The 24,153-nt window shown below is 35.7% G+C and overlaps 1 protein-coding gene across 1 annotated transcript in view; it reads left to right on the top strand.

Moving 5' to 3' along the window:
* wmd (serine-threonine kinase receptor-associated protein wmd) overlaps positions 1-24,153 on the top strand; it is a 99,167-nt gene that overhangs the window by 35,314 nt on the left and 39,700 nt on the right. Inside the window, exons 3-4 of the mRNA XM_090388044.1 lie at positions 5,477-5,627; positions 20,993-21,092. Coding sequence (XP_090244170.1) covers positions 5,477-5,627; positions 20,993-21,092 — 251 coding nt within the window. The remainder of the gene's footprint in view (positions 1-5,476; positions 5,628-20,992; positions 21,093-24,153) is intronic.

Raw genomic sequence — 24,153 nt, 5'->3', positions numbered from 1 at the left:
AGTACTTGGAAATGTCTACAACAATACAAAATACTCAATTAAAAATTTTGAAATTTGGAATTCTTTTGTACTACGGATTTAATCTAGACCATTGCGTGCTGGTTTGAAATTTCACCATTATGCAATCAGATTTTCTGTTATAACACCTCTCTGTCAGTTTGGAGCCATGCAGTTGTCGTTCCTTTTCCTTAAGACTGGGAAAGATTGCCTAATCCAAGGAATTATTATCCTGAATCTTTGAATTGTCTGGGTAAATAATTAGAACAAATGGTTTGCGGAAGACTTGGTGTGCCTGGTTGCTGGAGAAATGGAATGTATTATTTCCATGAAAATTTGGTGATAGGATTGTTAATTATTGTGTTAGAGTTTATTCTAGCACAATATTCCAGCATATAAGTTGACCTTTGAAATACTAGGTTTTCAGCCTGTGTTTTGTTGGCCTCCTGAGGAGGTTTTAGGTCCAATTATGACTTCATATTCCCCATCTCTTACAGTAATCTATTTATATAAATAAAAGTGAGTTTCAAATTTTTGGGTATTACTCAGAATGGAAAAGTCTGAGAAGCACCATATTTTCAATGCATGTTTCATTGATTTTTAATAATCAAAATTTCTTTGTGACCACATCATAGTATCCAATCAAATTGGTCAGACAAGATTTCCCCTTAACAAACCCATGCTTTGTCTGAATCATTACTGCAGTCTTGTCTAGGTGACCCTGCAATGCTTCTTTAACCAGTGACTGCATTATTTTCACCAGAACAGAAGTTAAACTAACAGGTCTGTATTGACTCATGTCACTCTTTGATCCCCCTTTGTGAATTGGGGATATATTTGCACATCTCTAGTCTGCGAGGGCATCATGAGTCCAAGGATGCTCTCAATAAAAAAATTGTATATTTAAATTTTAAAAAAATTATTTTAAAATAAATAATTATTATTGCTAATTCCATTGGCACCATGATTTTTTAAAACTTTTCCTGGAGAGGACCTCCAGGACCTCCCCCCCCCATTCCTATAGGGAATTTCTCAGCATTCTGGAAGTTAGCACTAGCCAATTTCTTAACAAGCTGCCTGCACCTTTTACTTCAAGCAATAAATACCCGTTTTCACATCTCTATCTCTGAACACAAAAAAGCCAGATTAAAATCTTGGATATCTGAAAGACTAAAGACTGGACTCTTGACAAAATATACCAAATTTCATTTCTCTAAGATGAACTACTATCCTTCTGTAGAGCCTCAAAGATGATAGTTTTTGCTGTGTGACTGACTCACTCATCAGTATTCTAACGTATTTCTGATTAAGGTAGAGTGCAAATTTGGTACAGTTATAGGATAGTCTTTCCTGGTAATGGGAAAATTAACAACACTATGACAAGTTATCTAGGGTCTACATCTGTGGTTCCAAATTTTTAAAATATACACGCACACGGTTAAATATGCATCTTTCTGATAGTAGTAGGGTAGAGACATGACATTTAATGTTGACATGGTGTATCAGTTTAATAGGCTTGATAAGTAGATTCCAATGTACTGCTTGTTTTTAGATTGGGGAACAATCCCCCCCCCCCTCTAAATTAAAAAATTTAATATTGATATGCAGGGTATAAAATTAACCTGTTTGATGAGCAGATTCCAAATGTATTACTCATTTTTAGATTTGGTGGGAGATAGTCTCAAAAAAAAAAAAAAAAAAAGAGAAAAACGTTTTATATTGATGTGGGGTTTTATGGCATCACTATTATACCATATCAGTATAACAATACCCTTGCAAAAAGATTTGATATCTCAACAATCAGAGAAATGACAAACTGCAATTGTTGGAAGAGACCAACAAATTGAGAGTTATTTTTAACAATCTGGTAAACAGGTATGCTCCTCCTCCTGTTTTCATGAAACTGATCATTACAATGAATTCTTCATGATAGAAGTAGAGGTTTGACAGAATGTACTGCTTGTTTTTAGATTTGGATGGGGATGCCCACCCCCCCAATAAAAAAAATTAAAAAACATTTTATATTGACATTTTGTCTCTTCGCAGCATCAATATTGCAAAACTCTGCAAAAAAATTTGATATCTAAACAAAAAACAAATGCATAAAAAAGTTAGTCAAGTTCTTTTGCAAGCTTTTTAAAAAAAAAAATACCACGATGAAAAGGCTTGAGATTGAACAGTGATGCTAAGTTCATCATAATCTCAGACATGAAAAGCATTGATACCAAAAAGATGTACTAAGTTTGTTATAGGTTCAGCCATGAAAAGTAGTGAGATGAAAGAGTTATGCTAAGTTTGCCATTGGCTAACCAGATTAAAAGTTTCTCATACACTTGGTGGATTCACCACCTTACAAACTGGATTGAATTGCAATTTAAATAATGTGGTGAATCTACCGAGTGTATGACAGACTTTTTGGTTATCCAATCTGGTTAGCCAACAGCAGACTTAGCAGAACTTTTTTATTTCATTGCTTTTCATGGTGAGCCTATAACTTGACACATCCTTTTGATATCAGTGTTTATCATGGCTGAGTTATGATGAACTGGGCATCACCTTTTCATAGTGAATGTTTTTGCAAAGCTTGCGAAAGAATTTGGCTCACTTTTTTACAAGTTGTGGTTTTTTTTTTTTTTTTTTTTGAGATTATATTTCAAAAATAAAAAGTTCTGGTTAAACCTAATTTCATCTTAAAAATATTTTAAGATATTTTATTCTTATTTGTTTATTTTCTCATAAATACTTTTTTTCTTTTAAGTGTGATGTTTCTTTCCATTAAAACTTTTATTTTAAAATTTCACCCAAAAATAAATTTCCCATCTTTTTCAGAATTTTAACAAAAAACTTTTTTTTTTTTTTGTATTGGATTAATTCTAAGTATGGTTGGTACTTTTCTTAAAGCATAAATATAAAAATCTTGGATTGTTAGTATTATGATATAGTGAACAGATTGGTTAAGAGAACAACTTAAGTTTTTTCACATTTCTTGGTCATTAAGAAACTTGGAGAATGTTTACCCTTTGCTTGACTTTAAATTGTTTTTTATGAATCATTTTGAAAATCCTGTTGCCATACTAGCATGTTTTGTTACTTGCTTTATTATTATACTCAGTTTATCCTTTAATGCTTCTTTATGAAAATATTTAATATGTAATTCGGTCATGTTATTTGGTAATTGAACACACCATTGTAATATAGTGTGTACATTACCTAACCATTGTCTGATGTGGACTCTGTGTTTACTTACATCTCACTTAAGATGCAAAGTCCTGCAGCCTGTCAGGACAGATTTTTCTCTTTAATACAGATGCAGTTCATCCATTTATGTATTTTTTATAATGCTGATCACATGTGTAATGCTTAAGACATTAGTTTACACAAATGGAATTTGTGTGAACTCAAACTCTATACAAATGGAATATTCTTGGCACTTGGCCAGCCAGGTGACCAACTAAAGTGTGTACGAAGTAGCATATTGTAAAAATACCATCATATAACCCATTGTGAAGTGATGGAAAATATTGTAAAACAAAATTGGAGTTAATTTTTATGATCAGTTTTATAATGCAGTTCTCATTAAGGATTGTTTTTGGAGGTGAAACTGTGCTTATACCAGTTTAAGCACAGTTTCACGACCACAGTAATTGTTTCTAGAATTATTTTCATATTTCCTATGGCAAGACACAGTTATTTATATTTTTCTGTATGAATAAAAGTTTTAAATAGTGTAATATTTCTGAGAGCCACAGTTTGTGTCCAACAGCACGTGAGTTAAGCAGTGATTTGGTGAACTCTGGTATAGAAGTTTTCAATCCCAATTTATGTTATTTGGTTATTGAACACACCTTCATTGTAACACAATGTGTACATTACCTAACCATTTTCTGATGTGGACTGTGTTTACTAACATCTCACTTAAGATGCAAAATCCTGTAACCTATTAAGACTTCCATCCTGTCTGAACAAAGAGGGTATTTCTGATCTGAATGACCTGTTAGTTTGAAAAGCCATTTTTAAGTTGTTCAACCTCGTCTGCCAATGTCGATGAGGAAGATGTGAGAAACATTGCATGAAGTACACTTCCTTATATTCCCTCCTATGATGATTCAGTCATAGTGTGAGGATCCATTGTTAGAAAGGTAAACTGGGATTTTCTCCAATGCTTATTCTACCATTTCTGAGATTGCAGAGCAGTCTAACCAATGTGCTGCTTTTTCTCCTCTGGATGTTTTATGCATCCTCCTGTAAGGTTGCATGATGTTTACTATGTGACATTGCAGATTTTGTGTATTCTTCTCTAGTGTCCGGGGGGGGATGTGGGGGTTTCCTTAAAGGTTGATTAAATTTTTTGTCACTCGAAATCGATTTTTATGCTTAGGTTGTTTTCATGCTGAGGTGGGAATGAAAGAAAAGCAGATTGTGTTTTAGCATGTTTTGTTTTTTTGAGGGGGGAGATTGTTGTTCTGGAGGTGGCTCTTATAATGGCTTTGTTTACAAAATATCCAGGGTAGTGGTTGTAATCACTACCCTGGGTATTTTAGGGTAGTGATTACAAGGATTAGGATTCTAATATTGAGCTCCTTATCAGAATCTTGGTGCTTACTCAGAGGGTCCATCCCCCCACCCTACAACGCCCAATTTAATGGTCGCAGTGGAAATCCACACTTTTGCGGGTATCAGTCAGCTTTCTATAGACAGTTGTTCTGAAAGCAGGAATCATTTTTTTGATGGAGAGAAAATTCCAGGAAGGAAAGATGACTGTTCTCTTCTTGCAGCAACTTAAAAGGAAATTTAGAACATTGCACATTGAGAAACTCATCCAGGATATTGAGGCCATTCTGCCATATCACCAGAACATTGTCAATACCTTAACATCTCTCAAATTAAGATCAACCATTCCAGAAGGCCCAGGATCATTTTAGCCACAGTAACTCTTGCACCTAGAAATCAATCATTCCAGAAGGGAACAGTCCCCCCCACTAGTTTCATTGAAGCTAGCAGTTCATCCAGGCATGATGGAATGATTCTTTCTAGCACATAATAAATGAGTGCTTTCATTCTGACCATTGGGATTCATTTGTTCAAGTGCATAGATCCTCACTGATAAGACGTCAATTAGTGTTGAAGTGGCTATTTGGAAAGTGACAGAAATTTCCATGGTTTAGCTAATAGCCATCATGAGGTATTCCAAGTATTGATAATTTCAAGTATTAATGTTCATGTTAATGTTAATGTTCATGTTAATTAATGTTAATTCTTGTTAATGTTCGTGGTATAGACTTATGAAGTTTACTGAGTCAACAACATGTTCTTTTATTACTGGTTTTATTTTCCCAAAATGTTTAGAGTAAAAGTATATTGATCTTTATTTAAAAGCATTTGATTTTCTTTTACCTTTATTGTTGCATTAACATGCTTATTATGTAAATCACTAACAGAAAAGCTTTAATAATATTAATTGCATGTAATTATTTTTTAGGTGTGGGATGCTGTCAGTGGTGAGGAACTTCATAATTTCCAGCACCCTCATATTGTAAGAAGTGTAGATTTCAGTCATGATAATGACAAATTACTTACTGGCAGTAATGAAAAAAATATCCGTATTTATGATTTAAATAAATTAGATGCAGGTGTGTTATTAATCTTTTCATATTTAAAAATGTTAACTGATTTATGAAATATTTATATATCGATATTTTAATTTATTTTTATTTAAATAGGTGAGAGTTGTAACCCATTAAATATAAAAAAAATCTTGAATAACTGAACTTATAGCAGTTTTAACACAAGAGCAGAAACTTTCAGAAGATTGAATTTTAGATTTTCATCAGGAAATTCCACACAATATGTTTCAATTGATCTTAAACATACTGTATGGAAATTAATCAAAAAATGCCAACTAGAGTTTTGTCCATAATATAGGGGAAAAAAAATTGACAATTATAGTGATTTAATTATTATAGTTAGAATTTTTATTTTAATTTTTTTAAATTTGTAATTATAAAATAGATAAAACCATGTTGGCTTTTTAAAATTGATGAAAACAGGACTTTGCTTGTTTTAAATGTGAGGATTTTAAACTGCCTAGTTTAAGGTGATGTTCTTAAAGTGGCAAAGTTTGTTCTGCTGTCACAGCAGAACAAACCTTGCCATGTGTTTGAGTTGTCTTGGTATTGCACTACTTTTAAATTAATAACATTTACAAAAATATTTATCTGCATTTCTTTGAAAGATGAGACACTCCTATGATAGTCTCTTTCAGGCATTGTTAGGATCAGTTAGAAATCTAATTGATCCCTTATCAGAAAGCAGGTGATCTCTAGTAACAGTTCCCTGATGAAACAATGGAAAGTAGTTCAGCGTGAGCATGCCATACAACATCCAAGCTCATATCAAACATAAGTGAGGTTACAATATCACAGGAGACATGAACAAGACATGACTGCAGTTATAGTTGAGGCATAGTATGGGTTTGTTAAGGGGAAGTCTTGTCTGACCAATTTGATTGGATACTACGATGTGGTCACAAAGGAACTGGATGCAAAAAATAATTTTCATATCATATACTTGAATTTCAGGAAAGCTTTTGATACTGTTGCACATGGAAGACTGCTGTACAAATTGGAGCAGTATGGCACTAAGAGGAAATTGCTGATAAGGATAAGGTTAAGTGGGAGAAGACAGTGGTAATCAATAGACATTGCTCTTCGTGGACTAATGTTATTAGTGCAGTCCCCCAGGTTTCAGTGTTGGGCCCCATTGTTGTTTGTATATTTATCAGTGATATTGATGACGGTATATCAGGCTTAATGCCCAAGTTTGCAGATGATACGAGGGTTGGCAGGGTTGTTAATGACAGTAATGACAGCACGCTACTGCAACAGGATCTAGAAAAGTTGGGCAGATGGGCTGATAGGTGGCAACGGAAGTTTAACATTGACAAATGCAAAGTACTGCATATGGGTAGCAGTAACCCCAGAGTAGCCTACTAACTGTGTGATATTACACTCAGGGTAGTGAAGAATGAAAGGGACTTGGGGGTAATTGTGTAGTCAGATATGAAGTTTTGTGAGCAGTGCAGGCAGGCTGCCAGAGCAGCTCATGGGGTCTTGTCAATAATATACAGGAATTTTGCTAGCAGGGATAAGGAGGTGATTATCCCTTTGTATAAGGCAATGGTCAGGCCACACCTTGAGTTCTACGTACAGTCTGGAGGCTTCATTTTAGGAAGGATGTAGAGCTACTGGAATGAGTACAGCGAAGGGCAACGAGATTAGTGAGGGGAACAGTCGAGTGATCAGGAGTGCGTGTGTGGTAGCATACGCTCTTTGAGTGGACTGTGGTTCGAGCCTGTAACTGCTAAATGCGATTAACAATTTGTATTGGTTGATTTATTGTACTCTACGGACCTGGTGGTCCTGCCAGAGTATAAACAAGAACAAAGGGTTGCTCTTACCAAGAATGACTTAAATTCTGAAAATTGCATCTGGAGACTAGGCACCTGCGAGGAGATGTGATTAGGTGTATAAAGCCTTGAATGGTTTGAACAAGTTCAGTGCTGATGGGATTCTTTCTCTTGCTCAGATTGCACATCTCTGAGGGCATAAATTCAAGTTGTGGTTTTTTTTTTTTTGGCTGGTTCTATATAAGCTTGCTTTCTTGTTTCATATGCCTGTGCTAATGCTACTGAATCTCATTAGCCCACTAGATATGATTGGCCTAACTACTGAAATCCTGTTTAGGCTGCTGATAAACTGAATAAATATTTTGCATCATTCACACTTAAGTTTTTAGGAATGTAGGATACTAGAAGCACCTAATTCTAACTTTAAAGTAAATTATTTTATGCTAACTGGGGCTTAGAGGGGAACAGGCATTCTGTGTGTTATCAGACACTGTTTAAAACACTGATGGATCCAATATCTTTCTATCTCAGAAGATTTAGGAGATGTCCGGTTGGCTTGCCTCCCTATAATCCACTCATGCACACCTTCTCGATGGTAAGCCCTGTTACATCACTTAGGTGGCTACGAGCATGTAAGTGGTTCTCTTCAAGATGCCTGGTCAGCGTGAAGAGGAAAAGACCAAAAGACCCTCCAGCACATGACAGCACAACAAAACAAGTTGTCCTCAGTCCCTAGCGACTTTCACTCCCCCTCTTACGGGAGAGGATCTTCCACTCTGATCTTCCACTCTGATCCTCTAGCGAGAGGATCAGAGTGGAAGCAGATGGTGCTACGAATTTCTTGGTACAACCAGGCTGCCATGCACAGAAACTGAACTTGGCCTGTTACAACGTAAGATCGCTCATCGGTGAAGATGGGATATTAGAGCTGGAAAAGGAATTAGAAAATGTGAATTGGAATATCTTTGGTTTGGCTGAAACAAGAAGGAGAAATGAATCACTTATAAGTTTATCAAATGGAAATCTGCTGTACACCAATGGAAACAGTAAAAGAAGCAAAGGTGGAGTTGGCTTTCTGGTCCATAAAGATATAAAAAACAACATTTTGGAATTCAAAAGTACATCACCAAGTGTGTCAAGACTACTACTCAGGATTTCTAACAGGTACAAGCTAAAGGTTATAATGATTTATGCACCAACATCGAGCCATGATGATGAAGAGATTCAAGAAATGTACACTGAAATTGAGTCTTCTAGATGAGCAGAAAACCCACTACACTCATTTTGGGTGACTTCAATGCTAAGGTTGGAAAGAGACAAAACAGCACAGAAAGGAGAACTATAGGAAATTTTAGAATTGGTGAAAGAGGTGAAAGAATTGTGGAATTTGCAGAATCTCAAAGATTGTCAGTAATGAACACTTTTTTTCAAGAAAAGGGTGAACAGAAAGTGGACATGGAAGAGTCCAAATGGATTAACAATTAACGAAATCGACTTCATCCTCACTAACAGAAGATATATCGTGAATGATGTTACCGTCCTCAACAAGGTAAATGTTGGAAGTGATCACAGAAGTGCCTCCGTGGGCAGGAGGGGCAGTGTGTAGCACACACTTCTTGAATAGACCAGGGTTCGGCCTGTGACCACCAAATACGGAGGATGCGGAAAGGTCAGGGAATGACAACCGCATATCCCCGGAACAATATGGCCTTAGTTGCTAATGCTCCTGAAAACCAAATAACAACAGTGATCACAGAATGGCAAAATGCACACTTGATATTGATATAAGAAAATAAAGGAAAAAACTGACTCGAGTAAATAATACGAAGGTCTTTGAGATAACAGAAGAGGAGAAAAAGCAGTATGTACTGAAACTTAAGAACAAATTTGAGCTTCTGCAGACGGCTCAGGACCAAGATATCGATGAGGAATATTCCAACTTTCTGAAAGTGATATTAAAGTCCAAGAAGCTATAGGTAAAAAGAATTTTACCTATAGGCGAAAAATAGCAATGTTTCGGGCATTGGAAAGGCAAGGCATAGATACCCCATATATTATGATTTTGAATAAAATATATGAGAATGCTACCTCCTTTATTAGACTAGACAAAGACAGTAGCAAACTCAAAATTGAGAAAGGAGTTCAACAAGGAGACACAATATCTCCAAAGTTGTTTACTGCTGCCCTTGAGGAAGCTTTCAGAAGATTAGATTGGTCGCAGAAAGGAGTCAATGTGAATGGAGAATACCTAAACCATTTACGATTTGCAGATGACATTGTGGTCATAAGCGACGATCCCAAAGAATTAGAGGAAAATCTAAATCAGTTATGCAGAGTTAGTAAGGATTTTGGACTAAAGATGAATATGGCTAAAATAAAAGTAATGATGAACAAGTATGCCACAGAAAGGGATATAATGATTGAAGGAGCAGTAATTGAAAAGGTGGAGTCATATACTTATCTGGGACAAGTCATCAGCTCTAATAATGATAAATAGCTGGAAGTCAAGAGAAGAATAAATTTTGGATGGATAGCATTCAGGAATATAGTCACATACTGAGGAGCAATATCCCAATTTTTCTGAAACATAAAATAATGAACCAATGTATACTACCCACCATGACTTATGGAAGTGAAACTTGGGTCCTCATCCAAAGAATGGAGAAGCTGAGAACTACACAGTGAAGAATGGAACGAATTATATTGGGAATCAGATTGTTAGATAAGAAGAGAAACACATGGGTTAGGGAGCAAACTCAAGTAAAGGACATTCTTATCAAAACTAAAGAACTAAAATGGTTTTGGGCAGGACACGGCTCGAAGACATGATGACAGGTGGACTAAGAGAATAACAGAATGGTACTGAAGAGGAGCTAGAAGAAATCTTGGAAGACGACGCTGATGGACTGATGGAATTTATGAGTTTGTGGGTAGTAAATGGATGGCCATTGCATAAAACACAAGGAACTGGAAAGTTGCTGGAGAGGCCTTTTCATCCTGCAGTGGATTGAAAATGGCTGATGATGATGAACTGAGAGGAAAGTGGAAAAAAAATTATTGAAGCTAAAAATAAATAAGGCACTTAGTGCTGATAGGGTCTACCCAATTATATTAAAAGAAGCAGCAAAAGAGATAGTAAACCATTAGCCATAATTATAAGAGTATTCTTGGATTTGGGGGGGGGATCAAAGGGCAGAGTAAATAATCACTGAACTGTAAGCTTGATGTACTGTTCCAGGGGAAATAAAAGAGTCAGTGGTTAAAGAAGTAATGCAGTATCTTACTGACAGGACTGAAGTTATATATTAATAACAACATGGATATGTTAAGGGGCAGTCTTATCTGAGCAGTGTGATTAGCTACTTTGATGCAGTAGTAAAGGAACCGGATGCAAAAAAAATTTAATTTTGATGTCATATACTTAGATTTCAGTAAAGCTTTCAATATAGATTCACATAAAAGACTGCTATACAAGTTGAAGTAGTGTGATATTAGGGACAGATTACTGCTATGGATATAATGATGGTTGAGTGGCACGAGACAAAGTGGTTATTAATGGTCAGTGATATACAGTACTTTTAGCTTCTGGACAAGGAGATAATTATCCTGTTGTATAATGTAACGATTAGGCCACATCTTAAATATTGCATACAAGTCTGAAAGTGTTATTTAAGGGTGTGGATCTTCGCTGCCTATGGTGACAGATGAAAGCATTATTGTTCATGTTGAAGAAATCTCTTATGTTGATTGAAAAGGGAGAATTTTTGTTTCAAGTAACCATTATCCCATACACCACCTCCATAAAGATTATGGGAAGCAGGCTCAACATAAACAGAAAAGTTGAAGCTGCTGTTTGTTGCTATAGGATACTTCTATAAAATGAAGCAACAAGCTAAGCAAGTATAGCCAGGGACTCCTCATTTTGTCCTCAGAACCTTAGCTATCAGCTTCAAGCAGTGAATGAGTCATAATTTTTTGTTCCCTCTTTATGTTAGTTTTAATTTGTCACTTTTATAATAATGAATATATAATTATATATAAATATGTGTAATGTCATATGGGTTAGTGCAATTGCATAATTTTTATAAGTAGCAAATTACCCAAAGCAGATAAATGGCATCATTTCAGTTTTTTTCTCATATTGTGAAGACCTTCACAACGGGTTGCCATGATATTGCACTACCCCGAATAAGTAACACTTCACCAATGGAGAAGACTATTTTTACTTATCCTCAGCAGATATGTTTCAATGATATGTTTCAGTTTCAGTGCTATTTGGCCTCTCTTTGGTGGGTGGGAAGGTACCCTGCTGTTGCAATCGTGACAACTCATTTATGAAGCATGACTGATGCGATTTCACAAACCTTACGTCAGTAAATTCCCACGTAGCTTTGAGGCCTTTGCCCTAGAATGCTTTTAGTTTAAATTACTGCACACCGTCAAGCATCTCTCATATTGTGGAGTTACACTTCATAACTAAATTGTTATGATTGCAACAAGAGTGGGTACCTGCCCACCCATCGAAGAGAGGCCAAAAAGCCTTGGAACGGTGTCGTCTGGGTGGTGGTGGTGGTGTCCACTGATGATATGTAACAATACTCTTTTCTATTGGTGAAGCATTACTTATTCGAGGTAGTGCAATATCATGGCAACTCATGAAGGTCTTCACAATATGAGACATAATTAAAATAATGCCATTTGCCTACTTTCGGTAGTTTGCTACGTATAAAAATGATGCGATTGCACTAACCTATACGTCAGTAAACTCCTATATAAGTTGAGGCCTTTGCCGTAGAATGCTTTTAGTCTAAATGTGTATACTGTATATTTACTTTCCTTATTATTATTATAAGTATGTATGCACTGTCTCAGGTCACCATTTTTGCTTAACAAATGACTTAAAGCAGTGCCTCTTCAATCTGTTTCATATCATGGCACACATAGAAATAAGCAGTATTTGTACAGTAAGCTGGTAATAAGCTGTGAAAGTTATGGGAACAGCATATAGGGTATTTATAGAAAATTTTTATTAAATCTTTTTATACACAACAATTATGTTGAGAAAATGCAAAAACATAGTATTAGAGAAAATATACAGGGTGATTCACTACCAGTGCGACAAACTTGCAGGAGGTGTAGGGGGCACAAAGACGAATCGGAATCACATAGCATTGCAGGATCCGAAATGCCAATGGGAGTGGTTTTCCAGCGGGATCGCGCGAACAGCGATCCTGCTGGAGGTTTGCTGCCATTGCAGTTTCTCCCTGCATTCTCGGTAAGCAGACGGTGCATGTTATCAGTAGTGGCAGTAAAAGTTGAGAATGATGTATTGATTGACATGTCAGCGTGACAGGCAAAGTTAGGGAACCTTACTTTCTAACTTAACCTTTAGGGTTAGGTTAGGAAATAACATAACCTAACCACTGAGAACAATTGGAAAGAATGCAGAGAAAATAAAAGCAACATTTTTAGCATTATTGCTTTTTATATAAAAGCAATCGTAATAAAATACTTACATATTTTATTATGATTATTTATTTTGTATGGTAATGTGTTGGTTACAGATGTGTTCAGTCCTGGGTTGTTGGCATCTAACCATATTTTTCCCCATAAGGCCTGTTATTTATATTGCATGGTTTTGCATTGCACAAGGGTTTCTAGGAACACAACTACCATGTTATATTTTTCTTGGCGCTGTATAACCATAGTTGTTTTTGTGCCAGTAAAATCAAAATCAATCAGTCAATCAACCATGTTATATAAGGACTGATTGTGCTTCAGTTTGATATCTGGTTTAATGCTTGAAAGAGCTGAATGCAAGTCCTAATCCAGATTTCTTAAAAATTATCTCTTTAAATTCTTGATAGTAATCATCAACAAAAAAGCTTTGTTCACACAAGTAAGTGGTAGCAAATGGCAGAAAAATATTTACTGCTTCCTTTTTCTCTGATTGATGGAAACAACTTTTCTACATTTAGCCAGGGCACCTCCGTAGCCAGGTGGGCAGGAGCAGCAGTGCGTAGCACATGCTTCTTGATTAGACTGGGGTTCGAGCCCGTGACCACCAAATACGGAGGATGCGGAAAGGTCAGGGAATGACCACTGCATATCTCCAGAGCAATATGGCCTTAGTTGCTAATGCTCCTAAAAACCAAATAACAAACAAACAAAAACAAACATTTAGCCAGAATTTGAATAACAGAATCTCTTTAAGCATGACTGCAACAGTGCAATCATGCTTTAAATATAATAGCTCTTCCTTTTGTTTTACTGACAAATCTAATTTTAAAATATCTTGTGATGATAGTGGAAATGGATTTTGAACACAATTGAACTGTTTAATTTCATTTCAGGTAGTATCAAAGATGTAGTAGTAATGACATGTGATGCAAGAGAGCATTATTTGTCTAGATGCAAGATATAGCAGCAGCCAAAAAAAAAATACTTCACCCATCTGTACCCTCCAAGAATTTATCTAGTTCTCTTGCATTTATTCAGCCCATCCACTTCCATAACAACAGGTGGAATCCTGTTCCTACAATCAACCACCTGCTAGCTGAAGGAAAACTTTTGCACATCTATCCTGCAATCCTTCCTCAACTTGAATATATGCACACTCATGTGTTTCAGCAAGTGTTAAAATAACATTAACATTTAGCTTGCTCAATCCATTCAAGGCTTTAAACACTTCATCAGATCTCTCTCTCTGCAGGTGCCTAGTCTCCAGACACTGCAATTTGCAGAACTGAAGCCTTTTCTAGTAAGAACATCCTTTTGTCCCCTTCACCAATCTGGTTGCCCTTCTTTGCACCCATTCCAGCAGATCTACATCCCTTCCTAAAGTGAGGCCTCCAGACCTGTATACAGTACTCAAGATGTGGTAATTATCCCGTTGTACTCACTTGAATACAAAGGGATAATTACCTCCTTATCCTTTCTAGCAAAGTTGCTGTACATCCTTGACAAAACCCCATGAGCTGTTCTGGCAGCATGTCTGCAATGCTCAGAGAATTTCATGCCTTACTGCACAATTACCCCAGGTCTTTTTCATTCTCCACTACCCCGAGTTTAGCACCACACAGTTGATAAGTTACTCTGCTGTTACTGCTGTCCCTGTGCAGTACCTTTCATTTGTCAATGTTAAACTTCAACTGCCGTTTCTCTGCCCATCAACCGAATTTTCCTACATCTTGTGGCAGTAGCTCACCCTCATGACTGTCATTAACCACAATGCCAACCTTTGTATCACTGCAAACCTAGACATTAAGCCTGATTACCTTCATCAGTATCATTGATAAATATTGAAAAAACAATGGACCTTGCACTGAACTGTGGGAAACTCCATTAATAACATCGGTCCACAAAGAGCAGTGCCCACTGATGACTACTCTGTCTTCTTCCACTTAATCATTCCATTATTTGCAGCAGTAACCTACCTTAATGTCACATTGCTCCAGTTTTTACAGCAGTCTTTTATGTGTAACAGTATCAAAATCCTTCCTGAAATCTAAGTGTATGATGTCAAAATTAGTTTTTGCATCCAGTTCCTTGGTCACTGCAGTAATCTTTCAGATTGCTTAGACAAGACTGCCCCTTGACAAATCCATGCTGTAATTGCAGTATAATTGCATGCCTTCTGTAACCAGTTATTCCATTATTTTACCTGGAGGTCAGTGTAATTACATGTTGCCTTTTGGATCCCCCTTTATGAATTTAGGACATATTCACACATTTCCAGTCCATAGGGACCTCCCATGAATCCCAGGATGCTCTCATAATTATGTCTAAATGTGTGCTTACCTCCTTTCTGCCGCCCTTAATTAATATAATTGGATAGATTCCTTGTGCTCTAGGTGCCTTTTTTGTGCCCATCCTCAATTTCTCCTCCACTTTCCTTTCAGTTATCACAAAGTCATTTAGCTCCTCTCTATTTTGATAAACTTGTGGCATACCCCTTTACCTAAAGAATTTCTCATGTGTGAATTTAGATGCAAATTACCTATTCAATTTGTCCGCAACCTGAGCATAGCCATCAACAGTTACCCCATAAACATCAAGTGGGCCAATGTGATTCCACTCCTTCCTTCTACTGTTAATATAAGCATAGAAGTCTTTGGTCTTTTTCTTTGCATTTTTTTCCAGAGACTTCTCATAATCTGCCTTAACTTGACTAACCTCTTTTGTGACTTGATTACAAACTAATTGATATCTATCACTGGCTTCTTTATCAGCTGATAATATATATACATCCCATGCACTTTTCTTCTCTGCCAAATGTCTGAGTAGTTCATCTAACATCCATTTAGGTCTTAGCCTTGAACAGTACAGTGGATCCCTGCTTTTCGATATTAATCTGTTCCAGAAACACCATCATATCCTGAAAATATCATAATGTGAACCCAATAACACATTGTTTTTTGGTAATTCGTTCCAAGATCTCGGAAATTGAAATTTTCGATGTATAACTGAGCTATTTATCTCACTAAAAGGTGATTTTTAAAATGGAAATTATACATATTGATTAAAACTAATATATAGATTAAAGCACAACACAAAAAATCACTTCAACTAAAGGATGCAAAACAAAACATGTAGCCAACACATTTACAAACTCTGCTATTGGCTGTAAGGACCACTCAGACAAGACTACGTGGTTCGGTCGGAGACAATTGTAAGCCCATCCCATCACAAAGTGAAATAAGCTTTAGGCACTAGGTAACATGATCACTCTTAGTGGAATCAGCTGCTTTAATTTCAAAAAGCCAATTAAAATCATTAAAATGCACTACACTTTCATCGTTATCATATGTTCAGTTATAAGAATCAATTTTGAATGCCTTTGTGATATTTTTCTAAAGCACATTTTTTGAGGTCACTAACATAAAACAATTTGCAGTTTTTGGTTTATTGGGTTTTTCTGTTAGTGCAATTTATTATAAATGGGTAGTAAACTCAATCTTATTGCATTTGCAATAATACCGATAGCTGGAATTCTGTAGGTTTTTTTTACGTTATTATGGTGAAATGTGTTCCTTCAAATGCGGTCCTTTAAATTTTACCCTCCCCCCAAATGTTAGTGAACAGAAATATCAACTAGTTAGTATGTACAAATTACAGTATGTATTAATTAAGCTATGTATGTTAGCCTAAATTTATTTTGCTGCCCTGTGGAAAATATTCTTCTAATTTTAATGCATCATTTAATTTAGTTAATTGGTAATGTAATAAAGTGTAAATTTGTGATCTTTACTTTTATAGCCCGTGTATAAAATCCTCCTATTTTCACTTATTAGAATCGCCATTTAATAGGATTAAAATTCAATTCACAAACGTGAACACAATAACCGGTGCTTATCAAATATTGTATAGTGAACAGTATTTTATTATGGAGAGTCAATCGTAAAGCAGTTTGATCGTATAATGAACCAAGCAGGGATCCACTATATTTCGTTGTTGGTATGAAAAGCCTAGTAACTTCTTTGATTACTTCCCTGAATACTTCCCATTTAGAATTTGCTGTTAGTAACATCATCAGTTGGTCCCACTGCACACAATCCAAAAACTCTGAGACCTCTGTAGTCATCCTTACAAAAGCCGATTTACGAAAGCCTTTGCCTTTACCCTCAACAGTAATGTCGTTAATTAAATTCCACATTAGTACACTGTAATTACTGCCACCCAGTGGGTCTTTTACCTGCAGATTCTTAATGCATGAAGAATGTACGGCGATAGGCAGATTAGGAGTATTGCTTCCTCTTGTTGTTTTTCTAACATGCTGCTGTAGAAAACAGTTATCCAAGAAATCTACAAAAGTCTTGCTAGTTTGTGTGTGACCAACTCATATATTCCAGTCAACATCTGAAAACTTAAAATCCCCCATTATGAGACATTCTGATTTGCTGGCTAACTCTATTTCCCTGTATAGCTGTTTGGTATACTCATCAGGCCTATAACAAACTCCTACTCTCAATTTTGCTTTTCCAGTGCTTTTATCACACCAAATCAACTCAACATTGCACTCTTCACTCAGTCAGCTGGATACACTGCCTTAGATTTAATATTCTTCTTAACTAAGGAAATAACCCCTCCAACTGTCCTGTCCTTCCTGTATACAAGTACCTCCCATATTCAGATTCGGTATCACTTATGTCTGAGTGGCCTACTATTCCTAGAATGTGTGCATTCGATGACTTAATCAGTACTTCAGATTCATAAAATTTGTTTACAGTGCTCCTAGTGTTAGTATATGTGCATGTATTCCTACCCTTAGTTACCCCTAATACAGGCATGTATTCATTTGTTCTTTGATGACCCACAGCAGGACCTGAAATTCCAGGCACTGCTTTCCAGGTTGCTGTCCATACCAGTAATAGCAATGCAAAAATCACTTTTACCTTTGCCCGTGGCTTTAGTTACACTATTAGTCTGTGTACCCCCCCATCCCCCAAGGGCACCTCCGTAGCCAGGTGGGCAGGAGCAGCAGTGCGTAGCACACGCTTTTTGATTAGACTGGGATTCGAGCCCGTGAGTACCAAATACGGAGGATGTGGAAAGGTTAGGGAATGACCACCACATATCCCCTGAGCAATATGGCCTTAGTTGCTGATGCTCCTAAAAACTAAATAACAAACAAATAACAACCCCCCCTCCCCAAGCTAGCAGTTTTCCGACCCACATGCTTCCATAGCATCAATAAATATTCTTGCATCCCTTTTGTCCAAGTGTATCCCATCCCTGTAAAAACAGTCTCTCCTATTAACAAGCATATATCATGCTGATAAAAATTCTACACCATGAGCCTTGCACATTCTCTCCACGGCCAAATTAATTGACAAGGTTCTTAACAAATACTTCATCACATCATGTCTAGGCAGAATTGTAGGCACTTTTAAATGCGGTCCTAACTTCCGACTTTTTGTCAACATTGTCCTATACTTGTTAAGTAAGTCCTCAGATTTCTTAATCTTAATATCAACAATATCACCTTTTGTGCCCTTAAAAGATATCTGCTTTTGTTCCTGGCAGGCATATTCTGGTTCTATTCCACCTATCCTTCTTTCACACCATACTTCTGTTTCCTCTGACAGTAGTCACCTATAATAACCTGCTCCTGTGGGGCATGGTCATTCTGCCTTGAAGATTGCCACTCTGTTGTTTGATGCACAAGAGTGAGTTCTGGCATTGAGAGCTTGATGGGTCCCCTATTTCCTTCGAGGGCTTCTACTCTTCAAACTCTCATAAATGCTTATCAGAATTCTGAGTTGGGCCATAATTTCTTCACACTACACCAGCATACACAAAGACATTCTCCTTGGTTGGATCATGTCCTGTTCCAGAATGTTGCACATTTTTTTAGGCTGTGATGCATTGGAGAATCGTCCCCTTCGGTTCTCCCTCAAGCCACAGCAATCCTGCTACTTTGTGCCGGTTGGTTTGCTGCTCTAGTCTGAGGGCACGATTTCCGTTTAGATACAGTTTAATTGATTAACAATTTCCTACACTACGCTAATAGATCCCCAAATGCAGTGATATGTATTACACTATCTAGTTTTATGTTATATGTTATGCTGTCAAGTTCGAGATATACCTTACGCTATACCATAATGATCGCAATGTTAAATTAGTTATATCCTTGCTAAAAAGTAAAAAATCCTCAGCTAAATACAAAAATTATATATGTCCAACTAGTGATTAGAACCTTCGAGCTACTTATTTATCAGAATTAAAACCTTACCATTCCTCTGCACTACTCATTATATGCAACGATATTTGCGCCAAAGAACCAATACAATAATACACAAAAAACAGATAAGGTTTTTTGTAATTTCTAAAAAACTTATCTGTTTTCATGAGCATAAAATTCTGCATTCTGGCACCTGTAATCTCGTACCCAACTTATAATTTCGTATTCATTGTTGCTCCACAAGTCCTAATACTTTTTATACTTTTTCTTTAGGATTTAAATTATAATACTGATTAAATATCAGAAGTAGGCCATTTCTTTACCTCATTTTTCCAAATTAGAATTTTATCTTCGGCTCCATTAACTTTGTCCGCACAACTTAACTTATTCTCGTAGGATCCTTGCAGTTTTTGATTAAGTTCATTCAGATGATCAGATATATCAGTTAAGTAGACCATTTTTTGAAGCCAATAATTATCCTTCAGAAATTTGTATATTGAGAGTCTTTCGCAAAAATTTTTGAATTCTTTTTCTTGACAAAACTTCCTTTGAACTGTCAACACACTTCAGTATGAAACAGCAAAGATTGGTATTCTAATTCAATTTCTTTGCATAATGCTGAAAACAGATGGGACTGTAGTGGTTTTGATTTTATTGGATTTGCTGTTTTGTAATATTTAATGTGGATTTCAAACCTACAGGCAGACTTTTTGATACAAGGGCTTCTATGTGAAGAAAACAATGTATTATTTGAATCACAGGGTTTTCAAACTTGAGCTCTTGCTGCAAATCGCTTTAACCCTTCCTGTTGTTGCAGCTGCCATTGGTACAAATGCTTACACAGTTTTTCCACAAAATTTTATTTCTTTCAAAAGTATTAATTTAGTTTGCATCAATGATTCTTTGGATTAGTATTATTTCTAAGTCAACTGACATATTGACAATGCATCTTCAGTTAGTGTTATCTGAAAGTGGTACCTTTTGTACTTCCTTTGCTTTATTGGTCCCAAACACAGTGTTGACATCCTCCAGATCGGCAAAGTGAGTGATTCTGCAATTGTTTGAGACTTTTTTTGGCTATAGCTATTAATTGTGCGACTTTGTAACTTGCTTCTTGAACACAGTCTCAAGCTGTCGGAACTGATCTCACGAAAGAACTTTGTTTCTTGTTTTGTGTTTGCAGATGTTTTTAAAAGTTTAAATCTTTTTCCTCTTAAGGCATGTTTCGTGATAAGGTGCTGATGTAGTTTCCTTGGCACCATTGCTTCATTTGACAACTGTTCCAGACAAATAAGACATTTAGGTTGAGGAGGAGAACAGTTATTGAGGAACACAAAATCAAATTTCAGATAATATTCATATGTTGCCTTGGACTTTTTTGTTTTTTTGGGAACACTATTCAGCTTGTAAATCTAATGACTTCAACTTTATTTGAAATTTTGCCCATTATGATCAGCATATAGTTGCAAAAATTAAATCTGTTTAATTAGATTTATAATTATATAATAACAAAGATAATAATAAATAATAAGTATACTTGCTTTCTTTGCATCATGGGTTAGGATCCTTAGATCCTCAAAAATCAAATTGTTGAGCACAAGAATCGAATATTTGGCCGAGTGGGGGGGGGGATTAAAACCCTGATGTGATTGATTGTTTTTAAGCTTCACTTTAGTTCTGTACATAAATGTTAGTAGAAAATGTTTCTTTCTTTCTCTGGCTACAAAATGGTTGTTGATTAGTGTTAAGTGTGAATGAACACTGAAATCAGAATAATAGCACCATAAATCAATTGGACATTCCATTTATTATTATATACCTCCCACAATTACTTTCAAATTAATTAATTAAATTAATTTCAAATTAATTAAAGCGTTAACTGAAATATTTTGACATTATTTCACTAGATCCTCAGGTATTTGGTGGACATCTCTCACCTGTTAAGCATGCATTATTTCTTCATGATAATAAAAGAATTGTCAGTGCCTCAGATGATAAGACTGTAAGGTATGTATTGTTCTTTACATTTGTTAGGTGTATACAGCATGCTGAAAAGTTTTCGGAAATTGCATTTTTGATATTAAATCTCCAAACCTTTAGAGTGGTGGTTTTCAACTTGGGTGCCACGTAATTTGGGTTAAGTTACTTAAACATATATTTTTTAAAAATTTATATATTTATTTCCTTATAAAAAGGTACATTCTTATTATTGTGTTCCATAAATCACAATGACAGTATTTACATATGTAAACTGATCATTCTATTTACAATTCCAAAATAAAAAAAAAATACAAAAAAACCTCAGTTATAAAAGATAAATTTCATTACATACACCATTATGCTACAGTCAACCTTTTGTGCTCCCTTGTCGAGTGGGACTTGACATGACACAAACTTGTACCCCAGGAATTATGTATCGAATTAAGCTCGACGATAAGTTGCTTACATATATTGAAGGTATATTTGGCTACTTGGAAGAAATCTTTATTTGGATATATTATATTTTCCTGGAAATAAAAACATTTTAAATTTACTTTGTGGCAACAAGACACAGCACTGCGGAAGTAGCGTGGTGCAAAAGATATTAATTTTCATTACAAATAATGACTAAAGAGATTGGATAATCAGCTGCTATGTTTACCTACGTACTGTACTGACCCATTGCCAACACAAATTTCAGTTAGTAAAATACCCTTGATAGTGAGATGGACAAGTTTGTTATGAAGAAAACATGATGATAATTGTAGTGAAGGCAAAAAAGAAGACATGATGATGATTGTAGTGAAGTCAAAAAAGAAGACAAACATCAAGATGATTGTGGTAAAGAAGACAAAGGTAGAGGTTCGAGTAAAGAAAGAATAATTATAACTGTTCCCTCTTCGAGCAAGTCTGCTGTGAAAGTAAGGAAGAAAAATTGTCAGTATTTGGACAGTTATTTGGGACATGGATTTACTTGGTGTGGGGATAAAGGTAGTCCTGGCCCAAAATGCATTATTTGTGGTGACATATTGTTCAAAGAAGCAATGGTACCTAGTAAATTAAAGAGACATTTAACTCTAAAACATAGTCATTTGGCTAACAAGCCTAGAATTTACTTTGAGAGACTTTTAAATAACCAAAGAAAGCAGTCTGAGTTTTACCAAAATAGCCAAAATTTATAATAAAGCTCAAGAGAAGTAGTAGCCTCTCTAATGCTATATCATTTCAGTGAAGTTAAAAAAATTCCTCTTTCCGATAATACCATTAGCAGACGGATTAGTGATATGTCGGCAGGTATAGAAGAAAGTGTATGTGCCTCAGTGAAGAAAAGTGAGATTTTTGCACTCCAAGTAGATGAATCAACTGATATTGGAGGAAAGGCTCAACTACTTGCATTTATTCGCTTTGTCCATAATGATAAAATAGTAGATCAATTTTTTTGCTGTAAAGAGCTTGAAGAAACAACGATAGGCCAAAATGTTTTCAAAACATTAAGTACCTACTTGGAAATTCATGGTTTCTGCTGGAAATCTTGTGTGGGAATTTGTACAGATGGTGCTCCATCAATAGTCTGCTCAGTGAAAGGGTTTGTATCTTTAGTGAAGAAAGTTAACAGTGATGTCATAAAAACACATGGCTTTCTTCATCTTGAAGTGCTGGCTGGGAAAACATTCAGTAATGATTAGAAAAGTGTTCTAGATGCAGTTGTGATAATGGTTTACCATATAAAAGACTTAAATCGCATCTTTTTGCCAAGCTTTGTGAAGAAGTTGGGGCAAAACATGTTAATATTCTCCTTCATTGGAAACAAAATGGCTTTCTAGAGACAGTATTGCCATGAGTGCTTGAACTGTTGGTTGAGATTTGTTCTTTCTTTGCCATTGAAAAGCAAGAAGAATTTTGTATGTTACTTGCAGATGATAATTCATATGCCAAATTGTCATTTAATTGATATCTTTGAAACTTTAAACAACATTAATTTCAGTATGCCAGGCAAAGTTGAAAATATCTTATCTTCAACTGACAGAATCAAAGCTCTGAGAGATAAGTTAAGTTTGAAGGGAAGCAACGTGGATATGTTTCCATGCATTTCTACAACTGAGAATAAAGAAAAAATACCATTGAGTTCTGAGCATCTTGTAGCACTGGAAAAAAACATTCAGTACCCTTTTCCAAACTTACATACTGAAGACCAAGACTGGTAGAGGAACCCATTTATTGCATCAGTTTTAAGTCATTCTAAGCTCAGTGTCAAGATCAGGAGGAGTTAATTGAAATGCATAATGATGGCAGTTTGAAATTAAAATATAAAGAAGTATCTATCGACGAATTCTGGTTAGAGATGAGGAATGAATATCCTCATATTGTGAAAAAAGCTGTGGTAATTCTTTTGCAATTTTCTGCACCTTACCTATGTAAGTTATAAAAACTAACAACTATAAAAAACCACTAAAAACCACTATAAAAACTAACAAAGAGAGAAACTACAAATGATTGGGGAAGAAATGAGAGTATATCTCTCCAGTATTCCACCTAATGGATTGGGTGCTAGAGTACATGTGAACAGGCAAAGTTTTTACGGGTCCAGCAAATAGAGAAGTGTTTGCTTTTTTATTGACATAAATTGGCATATTAATTTATTTTTTAGAGTTGCTTTATATTCCTAGTAACAATACTTTAGTTTAAATTGAATTTAGATAGAGATTTTGTAGGTTATACTTAGTATCGGTATAGGTATCAAATCCATGTGTGGACAGGTTTTGCAGCTCCTGCGAACAAAAAGTTTTTAATTATACTTAGCCACTTTACTGACTTAATTGTTAGATTAAATTATTTTCTATAAGTAGCTTATAGACCTAGTCAGGCTCCGTGGTTTATTTTCAATTTAGATAGTGCAATTTGTAAAGTAAATAATACCTCGTATCTGTAGATTAACCGTTCGTAACTTGCCACCATTATACGATACAATGTGTGCTAGCGTAAGGTTTAACGGAAAACTAGATAGCGAGTATACTAGTATCAATTAATCAGTAAAATTTATTAATACTTATTAAATTTCATTGTCAATTGAATTGTACTTTTTTAACTA

The sequence above is a fragment of the Mastigoproctus giganteus genome, chromosome 13, assembly GCF_048544385.1.
Source record: "Mastigoproctus giganteus isolate SK-2022 chromosome 13, ASM4854438v1, whole genome shotgun sequence".
Taxonomy (NCBI): domain Eukaryota; kingdom Metazoa; phylum Arthropoda; class Arachnida; order Uropygi; family Thelyphonidae; genus Mastigoproctus; species Mastigoproctus giganteus.
The sequence above is the reverse complement of the archived record's forward strand: the minus strand, read 5'-3'. Positions and strand labels throughout refer to the sequence as shown.